The 12,189-nt window shown below is 55.9% G+C and overlaps 1 protein-coding gene across 1 annotated transcript; it reads right to left on the minus strand.

Annotated features, from left to right (window-relative positions):
- Positions 1-3,051: 3,051 nt before the first annotated feature.
- Positions 3,052-10,952, minus strand: MEF2B (myocyte enhancer factor 2B). Its single transcript, XM_054578747.1, has 9 exons — positions 10,912-10,952; positions 6,583-6,665; positions 5,875-6,078; positions 5,037-5,171; positions 4,294-4,441; positions 3,991-4,124; positions 3,801-3,894; positions 3,580-3,691; positions 3,052-3,277 (listed from the first exon to the last, which is right to left on the minus strand). Exons 2-9 carry the CDS (start codon positions 6,634-6,636, stop codon positions 3,052-3,054), a joined length of 1,107 nt encoding a protein of 368 aa, XP_054434722.1. The 5' UTR covers positions 6,637-6,665; positions 10,912-10,952.
- Positions 10,953-12,189: the final 1,237 nt, after the last annotated feature.

Below are 12,189 nucleotides of genomic sequence, written 5' to 3' on the forward strand. Positions count from 1 at the left end.
TCCAACCTCCGTCACTGTTTGTTCCCAGGCCACAGTTCCCACGGAGCTTCCAACCAGTGACAGAGCTCCTGGAGGACTTGGGATCCTCTGACTGTAACATTGGCCCTGGCCAACGTCACCATGGTGTCCTTAGTAAGGCTGGTGCTGGACACTTCCATACAACCCTTCCTGCTTCCTCCCCAACAGAGCAACGGGACTTATCCAGGGTCTGGACGCAGAGATTCTTCTAGAACCTAGTAGCCTACCCACTGTTCCTTCATGGGCTAGGACTTTGCACACGGTACATGCATAATCACACATGCAACACATGACACTACCTTTTTATGAGTCCCCAGGCTGGGAGCCTCAAGACATGGGGTGGAGCCCCTGGAAGCCAAGATGGATTTTATGTATTTATTACTATTTCTACTTTATTTTAAAAAGTTGAGTGGGGAGCTCAGAATCCAAAGCACGTTGTTGGGCGCCACCTAATGGCAGATAACAAAAGTGCAGACCCCCAGGGATGACGGAGCAGAACTCCGGCCCTGGAGCTCTCCCAGCCTTTGAAATCAACCCACGTTTTCATGAACCCTCCACTGAGCATTTAGCTTGTGGGCACAGACTTCAGAGACTTGCCTGGCTTCTTGTCCACTGCGAGGATAGGATCCAGAGGCTGAGAAGGGACCCTCTCTGGCCCCGCCTCAGTTTCCCCCAGGGGTGCTGTGTCTGTTTGTATGGGGAGTTGTGACTGACACTGCGGGGTCCACCAGGTGGGAAATCTGTGCACCCCGTGTAGATGGCCAGGGCCCTCGTGACCTGAAGGAGGGGATTGCCAGAGGGTAACCCACTTGGAGAATCTGCACGCTTGAGGTGACCATCCTGCCATGCCGAGGGTGCTGTTGGGGTGGCGGAGGTTGTATGCATGGCCTGGGTCCCAGAGTCCACTGTCGTGGGCTGGAGTGGCGGCAGTGTTTCACCCCTCCTCTGAGGGTGGGTTGGGGCACCAGGGAGCAGGGGAAGAGTATTTAGGACCTGAATCTCACTTAGGCACCGTACAGAGGCCTTCGGTTCACCCCTCACCGTCTGCATTCTCTGCAGGCCCCCCAGCACAGGTCGGGGGGGTCCCCTAATGCCCTCATCCCAGTCAGGGGCTGTGAGTTGTCCATGGCACCCTCTCCCCTTTACCGCCACATTAGAGTCATCCAGGGATCCTGGTGGCTCTACCCCCGAACACACCTACCTCCCAGCCCCTCAGCCTCCTGCTGCTCTCGCCCGCTGGCCCCCCACTGCATCCTCCCAGCACAGGAGTCCTCAGGAGGAGAGATTTGATCATGCCATGTCCCTCCCCTGGAAACTGGGGCCCCAAAGCCCCGACTTTACTGGGGATGATGTGTCAAAGACTCCAAGGTCCATGGAGGACAAAGCCCAGCCGGGCCTGGCATGTGGGTGGCATGATTCTCTATAAACAACCACTGAGAGTGGCCCACCTCTCATAGAGGCCTGTCACTTTACATATTCTGCCCTCTTCCCACCCGTGGAAGGAGTCAGCCCTCCGTCTTGGTGGGGAAACGAGGACTACAGAGGGGAGGTGCTGAATTCCAGGGACTGGAACTGACTTTGAAGCCTGTTAGGCACATTCTGGGGGCTTCCCCCCTTTACCCACCATCTGTGACCGTGTGCACCAATGGTGGGATGCAAGGCATTGGATTTTACTGCAAAATCACCTCTGTGTGGTGCTGGGGTGACAAAAGGGGACAAGGGTCTTCAACAGCCAAGCTGAACCAATCAGCTTTGGATCTCGGTAGAATGTGGGGTGGGGAGTAGGGACAGCTCTTTTCAGCGCTGAGGCCAGTACTCTGTGTTCTCCACAGGCCTGGTGATCTGCACTCCACAAACCCTCCGTCTGCCGGACTTAGCGGTGGGAGCCATTTCCCGGCTTGGGGCAGTGCGGAGGCACTCCTGGGGGAGCCACAGGGAGTTAGGCCTTGGCAGGAAGGAGGCAGTCTTCTAAAAAAGGTGAGTTGGGGGTTGAGGGAGGTGGTCCAGGAGGAAGGACCAGCGCTGCCCTAGGGTTGGAACCCCAAGTTTTTCTAGCGGGCTCAGGACAGGGTATGGGGGGACAGGGGCAGAGTGGGTGGGGGCAGCTGGGGAGCTATGAATGTCAGGGGTCCGATCTGAATGTCATAGAGATCACACTGAGCCCCTGCAAGGTGATTGGAGGTGGGAGGAGCACATAGAGCTCCCTTGGGCTCCTAGCCCCTCAAGTCTGCCCACTCACAGGACAGGACAGAGATGGGGAGGGGGCAGGGAGTGTAGTGTGCACCTCAGAGTAAGTGGGTGGCTGCCAGGCTCCCCCCTCCCTCCTGTACAACACAACGGCTGAGTCATAGATCAAGGGATAAGCCATTTAAAAGAGAAACAGCATAATACCCCTAAATTCAAGTTTCTCAGCTGCTTTTTTGCTGCAAGCAATTGTGACCAGCCTGGGGACTTCCCCATGAACCTACCAGCTGACACCCCAAATTTTGAGGGTAAATAGCCAGGCCCGTCGCTGGTGGGGTGGAACGTCTAGGGGCACGCTCCACATGTTCCCCAAGGCCCAGCCCTGGTGTCCCACCGCTGTCTCATGCTCACTTGCGTCCCTTGCAGGACCCCTGTCCTCACATCACCTGCCACTGTAGAACTTTCTCCCCACACCCCAACCGCGCCTGAATCCTCATCTCGGGGTGGAACTCTGGCGGGAGTACCCCAAACCCAGACAAGGCTAGATCGAGGCCACTGGGGAGGAGGTGGGAGGGCCTTGGCGCGGTAGGGGTGGCTCTGAGCAGCGACAGACCGTTTCATCCACGGAGGCCATGCATGTTTTATTTGTGGGTGCACACTCAGGAAGGGGAAATCGGGTCCCACGACCATGGATCCGAACCCAGCCTTCCTCCTCCAGGCCCCCACCGTGGAGGGGGTCACATCCACTGGGTCTTCTCTAAGGACACGGGGAGGGAGGTTGGGAGACTACGTGACCCCGCCCAGCCTGGTCACGTAGTGGGGGCAGGGCCAGTGCCACCCCCAAGTCCACTACCGGGGCCAGCTGTCCGCAGCGGGTAGCCGGCGCAGCGGGGGCCCGGGCCGCAGGGGCTCTGCCAGGGGCCGGGCCAGGAGCAAGGGGTAGGGGAAGGTCTTGGGAAAGTCGCCGGGGCCCCCAGGTGCCGGCGAGAGGCGCTCAGACTTGATGCTGACCTGGGGGGTCGTTGGGGAGGCACCGCGGGCTGGAGGCCCCTCCTCGCCCAGGCTGCGGCCCCCGCTGCAAAGAGAGGAGGGAAGAGAGCCGTGAGCTCTGCGAGGAAGGAAGGGAGGGAAACCAGGAGGTGGCACGGCTTAGGCAAAGGCTCGGCAGGAGGAGCTTGGGAAAGGAGGGGGTGGCCATCTCTCTTGGGGCCTCCAAAATAGCCGCCCCCCACCCCCACCTCCGCCGGCACTCCGGAGGGGCTGAGTGCAGGAACGGGAGTGGCCGCCAGGGGTCAGCAGTAGCTAGGGGCTTGGGAAGACGTGGAAGGGCCCCCACCGCGGAGCCTGACGGGCGGGGGCGGCAGTGAGGGCACTTACCTGGGCTGGGCAGCCGGGACTAGGGGCCCATCACCCCTCGAAGGCTGCCAGGGGGCCAGGGTAGGGGGCTGCAGCAAGCCGGGAGGCGGAGGGGGGTCTCCAAGGCCGTATTCTAGGGGATGGCAGGAGGAGTAAACTGAGGCTCCTGCCCGCCAGTTTTCAGTTGGGGGGGCGGGGCGGAGTGTGGGCTGCCCAGCAGGCAGGGCTGTGGAAGCGCATACCTGGGGGGCCTGCTGGGAGGAAGGGGAAGCTTCCGAGTGGGGGCCCCGGAGCTGCAGCGGAGCATGGACTCTGCAGGCTACCATAGAGGCCTCTCTGTGAGCAGAAAGGGTGAAGGGGAAACTGAGGCCCACCACACTCAGGCCACCCTGCCTGCCCCCATCAGCCCTGACACTCCCTCCCCTCACTCACCGAAGTGCTCAGTCCCCCGCGGCCCCCTGCAAGGCCACCAGGCAGGTCTGACCTCCGCCCATCTGCTGCCAGGTACAAGGGTGGTGGTGTCTTGCTGGCAAGGTGGCTTGATGAGAAGAGAGGGTGGGCCAGGCCTGTGGAGCAGGAGACCCCCAGAGAGAGGGCAGGCAGACATGTCATCTACTGAAATCTTAGGTCCAGAGGTGCTAAACAGCCAAGCAGTGCTAGAGCCAAGATCCCCACCTCCACAAACTCCCCTGGGATCCTCACCCCTGCCTCCCTGCCCCCATGCCTCATGCTTACCTGGGGGCCCGGGTTTGGGGGCTGTTGGCCGGAAGGGGGATGGGCGGCTTTGGGCAGGGAGGGCCTCCCCAAGCCCACTGGAGTCACAGCCTGGAGGGGGCAGGGCCCCATATACCATGTCTGGGCTGGGCATAGTGGGGGCCGCTGGCTGAGGGCAGAGAGGACAGGATCGGTTGGAGGAATGAGGAGGTGAGGGCCTCAAGCCCAACATGGAATATCCCAATGAGTTCAGGGGCCAGCCTCCACCGTTTGGAAGCCCTCGCTGCCCCTCCCTCTGGCCTAATCTCACATGGCTGGGCATGCCTGTGTCTGGCTCTGTTGCTCCTTGACTGCTAGGCCCAGAACTGAGGCTTCTCACTCAGCATGGGGTTGGCATTGAGGGGCTTCCCAGGTTTTTGATGAACCAGAGAGAGAGAGAGAGAGAGAGAGAGGGAGGGGGAAGAAAGGAAGGAAGAAAGGGAGGGAGAGAGAGAGAAAAAGAAAAAGAAAATCTGTCTATTGAACTCTTTTTTTAAAAAAGTAGTTTATTTTTCCAAATACGTTTGTGTCTATTGAACTCTTATTCATCCTTCAAAGCCCCAGCTACAATACCCACCCCTCTGGGAACCTTTTCCTGCCCATCCAGTCAGAGACCTACCACCAAACTCTAGGCTTCCTGGCCCTTTTCCAGTCTCAGCCTTGACCACTTGGGCCTAGGAGGTGGGGGGAAGGCCACATTCATGGCAGGGCAGGGAGTCACTTACAAAGAGTCGGGGGCGGGGCAAGGCTGGATCGCCCCCGTCACCTGCCAGCCTCCGCAGCTTTTCTCCCGGCCCCTCAGGTCCCTCATCTGACTCCAGCTCTGGCCCATCGAGGCCCACACCCCTCCTCTTCAGTGTCTGTGGCAAGGGAACACAACAGGGTAAACCTCCCCCAATCCTAACCAGGGAGTCTGGTTGTATGGCTAAGGGGAGAAACCTACCCAGCTCTGTGGGTGGGGCAGGGTGCGGGTACAGCCTGTTCCAGTAAAACCCCATTGACCAAACCCCCCAGTGAGTTGTCTGGTAAGTTCTAACTGTGTGCAAGAGAGGGACTGTCCTGCCCTGAAACCAGAGAGCCACCAAGGCCTGCTGGCACTGCCCTAACACTGCTCCTGAATACAACTGTGGGTGCGTCCAGTCTGCATCTATGTGCTGTGTTAGAGCCTGGCATGCAGTAGGTCCTCAACAAAGGTCGGGAAACTGAGCACCTGAGGACAGTTTTATAGGACTTCCTGAGCTACCTGGGACCGGTGACCTGCATGGTCTTAGACTTCAGTGAGGTCTGCTTGCTCTACAGTGCCTTTACTTTTCTGTTCTGTGCTCAACAAATGGGTAGCAGGATTAAATGGCATGATGTGTGTGAGGAGCACCCAGTGCAGCCCTCCATGGGCGGGGATTGATGTTTTTACTTCTACTATCCAGGTAACTACTGCGTTACCCCCAAACCTGCTGTGACTGGCAGGAGAGCCAGATTGCAGCACTCATCTTTTGTACAAACCAAGAGTCCCTTGTCTCTGAGCGAGCAGAGTGTGCAGGCTTCATGGGGCCGGGGAGGGGGTACCTCGAGGATGTCGGTGTTGGTGCGGCTCTCGTGGGGCTCACTGTACTCCGTGTACTTGAGCAGCACGCGGTCCATGTCCGTGCTGGCGTACTGGAAGAGGCGGTTGGCGCTGTTGAAGATGATGAGAGCGATCTCGCAGTCGCAGAGCACGCTCAGCTCGTAGGCCTTCTTCATCAGCCCAAACTTCCTTTTTGTAAATGTCACCTAGACCCAGGACCAACAGGTGAGAGGGAGAAGACAAGGATTGGGAGTGGTGTGGGGGAGCGGAGGGGCCTAACAGTTTCCTGAACACACCTCGTGACTCCGTGCCTCTGCACAGGCTGTTGTTTATTGCTGTACTTCTCACTTGTCACCCGGCAAACTTCTATTGGAACTTCAAAACCCAGACCAAATGACCTCTTCTCTGGGACATTTTCCTCTGTCTCCCAGGCAGGGCCCACACACCCTCTCTGAGCTTGCCTGGTGCTGTGCCTCCCTCTGGTCCAGCCCTCTGAGTTGGGTGTGTTTGTGTCACCCACACCCAAGTTCCAGCTCCTCTATGACCAGGGCTTCAGCAAATCATGAAGATGAGCAAATGCTGCATCTGACTCCAGACATGGCATCAGGACTCATTCCCTACAAGTCCCCCAAACGGCCAGGCATTCGCCCAGGCCATGTCCTCTGCCATAAATGCCTTCCCACAACCGCTGGTCCACCCAGTGAACTCACCTGCCGATTCCTTTGGTCCAGAATGCGTGAGATCTGTATTTTTTTCCTCCCCATTGTCCTAGGCTGGGCAGAGCAACCTTGGTCTGGGGGAGAAAGAAAAGAGGACAGAGTGTGTGGGTGAGGGGTGGGGCCGGGCCACCAGCCTTCCTTCTCTCCTCCACCTCTCCCTGCCAGGCTCTGGCTGAGGCGATGGGGGAAATCAAGGCAGGCTGGGCCACCCCCACAGCCCTCACTTTTAGCCAGCCCAGAATGCGGCAGATGCTTGATGAACAGCTTTGCACCAATTCCACACGAGGACAAGGCGGACCCAGAGCAAAAGATGGAGGTACAGATGCTCCTGCCCCAGCATCTAAAAAATTACCCCCTGGTAAATGTGGTACCTCAGGGAGCCTGACCTCCCTGCACATCCATCTATGCAGTGGGTATGACAGTGTTGTGTACTGCTCATTGTTGTTGGGGACAAAATGAGCTAACCTACATCTGCCTGGCACATAGCAGGTGCCACATATGTACTGCTATTATGAATATTGGCAACAGCCTAAACACCCTCAACCGGCCAAGTTAGAGGGACATCCGACGCAGCACTCAGTGATCCTGAGCCTCTGAAAGTGTGCCTGTTCCGCCCACTGGAACCTTTCAACGCACTCAACATATGAAAGCCCCCAGAACAAGATCAAGGGCTGTGGATACAAACAAAACAAAACAAAACCCAAAACAAAACCCAATATACATTTAAAAACTGCATGGAGTGTGGAAAAAAGACTAAAAGGAAATGCTTGTTATTGGAGACACCATCTGATGGAAATTTACAGGTGAGTTTTCCTTTTTTAAAAAACTGAGATGCAATTGACATAACACAAAATTCACCATTTTAAAATGTACAATTCAATGGCATTTAGTTTGTTCACAATGTTGTAGAACTATCACCTCTACCTAGTTTCAGAAATTTTTCATTCCCCCAAAAAGGGACCCCATTCCCATAAGCAGTTTCTCCCTATCCCCCTCCCGCAGCCCCTGGCAACTGCTGATCTTCTTTCTGCCTGATCTGGACAGCTCAGTTCATGTAAATGGAACCATACAATGTGTGACCCTTTGTGTCTTTTTTTCATGTTTTAAAAAATTATTTTATAAATATATCCTTGCATGAGGATTTTTTTTTTAAGAATTTATTTATTGCCATGACTGGTGTGGCTCAGTTGGTGGGGCATCGTCCCACAAACTAAAGGGTCGTTGGTTCGATTCCTCGTCAGGACACACGCCCGGGTTGCAGGTTCTGTCCCCAGGAGGGGCACTTAAGGGAGGCAGCCAATCGACGTTTCTCTTTCACATCAATGTTTCTCTCCTTCTCTATTTCTCTCCCTTCCTCTCTCTCCAAAGTCAAAAATAAAAATAAATTTTTAAAAAGATTTTATTTATTTAATTTTAGAGAGCGGAGAGGGGAGGCAGAAAGAGAGAGAGGAAAACATCGGAAGGTTGCCTCTCCTACTGCATGCCCTGGACCTGGAACCCAGGCATGCGCCCTGACCGGCAACCGAGCTAGTGACCTTTCAGTTTGCAGAATGACACCCAACCCACTGAGCCAACTGGTCAGGGCTTTTTTGTCTTTGTTTTTGATTATCTGAATTTTCAAACTCTTCCCCTTAAGGGTTATGGATGTTTTTTGTTAAAAAAAATTTTAATTATTTATTTATTTTTTAATCCTCACCCAAAGACATGTTCACTGATGTGAGACAGACAGACAGAGGTTCGTGGAGTGGTTGCCGCACCCCACCCCCACACGCACACACCCCCTCAGTGATACCCCAACTAACTGAGCCACCCACCAGGGTTAAAAACTTTTTTTTTTTTTAAGTAACAGAAACCTGCCTCACTTTCTGCCAGGAGGAGGGAGGACGTCCTGGAAAGGCCTCAGGCCTGGAGCCCTCAGACCATGATTTGGGCCCAGGGCAACTTGAGAGACACCTCGGACCCGCCTCATGGGGACCTCAGATCTCCCCAGTGGGGTCCCCAGGGGTGAGAATGGGCAACTCAGGGAGGGCAGCATGTCTCCAAAACAAATAGCACGTTGGGGTCCAGGCCTTCCCTCGTGACCCCCATGCAGGGATCCTTGGAATGAAGAAATCAGCGTCACCCTGCATGCTGTAGCCAGCCACCCCAAGGCCCCCAAGATCCCTGACATCATCCACCAACTCTGCGACCACACTGTGCCCCAAGCCATCCCCATGTTACGGCAACTGAAGCCACGTCACAATCCTGCCCAGGGTACATGGACGTACGCTCAGGTCCTAGCCAGCCTCTGACCCCCTGGGCAGCCCTCGGCAACGGAGGCCTCTCCTGGGGCCTCGGATTGCGGTTCTGTGAGCGCGGCGGGCGTGAAATGCAGAGCGCCCCGCACAGACCTGGAAACAAGCTCCGGGGGAGTGCAGGGAATGTCTGGTGCTTGAGGTCTGTCTCCACAAGTAGCCACGTCTGCTTCCCAGGATCCCAGGGCCCAGGAGTGTACAATGCCTTGGCCATCCTGTGTGGCCCACTGTGAGATCCCAGGAGGGCCCTCCACCTTCCCTGGGCTGGCTTTCTGAGCAGTCACAGCTATGCAGAGCCTGGCCAACGACGAGAGCCGCAGCCCCAGGTCCCTAGCTCCAGATCGATTTGCTAAATTTAACCTCTGGGGCTAATTTTAATCCCTGGCTGGAATCAGGCGAGTTCCCACGACTGGGATGTGTTGCTCTCGCCCTGATGGGTCCCTGGAGGCACAGGGGGGCACTGGTCCGGAGGTCCTGGTGCCAAGATGACTCCGGAAATGCCCCCCACGCCCAGGGTCCCATGAGAACGTGGGACTCGAACCTGAGAATCTGGGCCCGGAACATCTGACTTTTCAGTCTGTCCCCATTTTAGACAAGGGCATCCCTGCTAGGGCAGGGGTCACATAATGGGGGAGCCCCAAGGGCCAAAAGGTCCAGGGGGTCTCTCTGAACTGAGACCCAAGAGCAAGACAGGAAGTGAGTTCCAGACAGAAGAAACAGCAGGTGCAAATGCCCTGAGGAGCGACGAGAGAGACACAGCGACAACACTGGAACTCGGAGCTCTGCGGAGAGGCCGTGGCAGGAGGGCCACCCTGGGCCTTCGGAGCTGTGGCGAAGGCGGAGAGTTGGAGTCTAAGAGTGACAGAGAGCCATGGGAGGGGCTGAGTAAGAAGGGACAGAGTTTGATTCACCAGTGAAATATTTTCCACAGCTGCCACGGGGACGGGGGAAGGCTAGCGATGGCAGGATACTGGGGGAGGGGGGCAGGCGCAGGGCTGCATCCATCTGGGCAGAGGCTGGGGGCGAAGTCCCTGGACTCCAGGAGGCACCAGGCCCTCTGCCGTTTCGGGGCCAGGCCCCAAGGGGCTCGCACAGGGGTTTGACCCTTCCGACTCTCAATGACCCTGGAACCCCAAGTCCTCACCCAGGAACTAAAGTCATCCCCAGCTTTGGTCCTTGAGGGATCGACCCAACACAAAGCTTCGATCAGGACCCTCCCTGCTCCCACACTCTTCGTGGCCCCCTGCTGCCATCAGGGGGGCTTCAGCTCCCGCCTTCGGGGCCCTGCCCCCGTCAGCCCCTGCCTGCCTTTCTCTACCTTCAGCAGAATGTCGCTCCCAGGAAAGCCTTTTGGCACCTTCTTCAACCTGGCCAACTTTTTTTTTTTTTAAAGATTTTATTTATTTATTTAGAGAGAGGGGAAGGGAGGGAGAAAGTGAGGGAGAGAAACATCGATGTGCGAGAGAAACATCCATTGGCTGCCTCTCAAAGGTGCCTCAGCAGGGCACCGAATCCACAGCCTAAGCATGTGCCCTGACTGGAAATGAAACAGGCAATCCTTCGCTTTGTGGAACAACACCCAACCAACTGAGCCACCCGTCAGGGCTTCTGACCAACTTTTGTTCACACTTCAAACCTCAGCTCAAAAACCCATCCCTCCAGGAAGTCCTCCCTGCCCCCACTCTGGACTGCTACAGCCCCCTTCCTTCCCTTCGATTCCGACCCCAGGGGCAGGGGATGTGTGTATCCAGCTCTGTCTCCCCCAGACTGGAAGCCCCTCAGGATGAGACATAGGGGTGACCAAGTAGATTTGGTGAAGAGAGCAGCTCAAAAGAGACACGTCTGATCTCCCCACAGCTTCCCTCAACAACTTCCTCTCAGACTCCCCCAGCTGACTCCCTACCCAGAAATACATGCGCATGCAAATCCAACCACTGAGTGGACCTGTCTCAGGCCCAGGTGTGAAGGGCCAGCCAAGGAATGTGGGGGTGGAAGGCCCAGGCTGTGCATATATATTTGTACTTACATGCAAATCCCCACTCCGAGCCGCAGACAAACCAGCGGCCAGTTCTCCAGATGTTGGCGTGATCGGAACTGCTGGGGGGAGGTGGCGGTGGTTGCTGAATGTGCCAGGCACGAGGAGGGAGGCTGAAGTTTGGGGAAGCCTCTTCTGTGCACCACCCCCACGCCAGTGTCTAGCCAGAAAGCAGAGAGCTTGTGGCAGCTGCCTGGCAGAGAGGCAGAGAGATGTACCCATCCCATCAACAGGGAATGGAACAAGGAAGAAGGGTCAGGAGAAACCCGAGAGGGCATCTCAGAGGAGGAAACATGTAATTGGGCCTCAGTGGAGAGACTGAATGGGAGCCTGAGCAGATGGACAGTGGGATGGGCATTTGAAGCTGAGAGCCCAGCCCTTCCCTACCCCTTTCCTTGCATCGATTTATTAAGATCAACCATGTTCCAACCACTGTGATAAACGAACTTCATTAGAAGTAGAAAGTGTAAGTAGACCAATGGCCACAGAAGACTAGAAAAGTCACTGAGACTTATCATAAAAAGACAATAGGCCCAGGTGGTTTTATGGCTGTTGTATCAAACCTCATAGGACAGGAAAGCGCAATGTTATTTAAACTAACTCAGACCTTTGAAAACAGTGGGAACTGCCCAGGTCCAAAAAGAGTGAAGTATTGACTACAAAAATGGCATTGTTAGCCAGGGATTTCAAGAAAGACCTGTCTGAAGAGGTGACACTTGAGCCGAGACCTGAAGCATGAGAAAGAGACGGTCAAATGAAGGAAGAGCCAGTGGTGGGAAAGTCTGGGGGGAGGGTGGTCCCGTCCCGGGAACTGCAGGGGCCAAAATCAGAGTGATCGTGAGTTTGGCATTTTGAAAAAAAAGAAGCCTGTATGGCTGGACAGCGTGGCAAAGGGAAGAGGCAAGGAGGATGGTGGTGGGGAGGATTGGGGGGTTGGGTCACGTAGGTATTTGTGGGTGTTAGTCTGAGGACAGTGGGAAGCCATAGGAAGCCATGGAGAGTGTGGGGGCAGCGGAGGGTTGGGGTATGATTTTACAGTTTTAAAAATCCCCTAGCACTCTCGTGCGTTGCTGGTGGGAGGAGGAGGCACAGCCACTGCGGAAAGCTGGCATTTACTACACGTCGTCTGCCTGTGACACAGCGATCTCTCCCCTCAGTACTCGCCCAGGAGAAATGGGTCCCTGTTTTACCGAAGGACACAGATAAGAGTGTTCTCTGCAGCCTCGTTTATCATAGCCCCAAACTGGAAACGACCCAAATGCCCTCAAT

This window comes from Pteronotus mesoamericanus, unplaced genomic scaffold (genome assembly GCF_021234165.1).
Source record: "Pteronotus mesoamericanus isolate MK-2021 breed Mesoamerican mustached bat unplaced genomic scaffold, CSHL_Meso_final contig_502, whole genome shotgun sequence".
Lineage (NCBI taxonomy): Eukaryota > Metazoa > Chordata > Mammalia > Chiroptera > Mormoopidae > Pteronotus > Pteronotus mesoamericanus.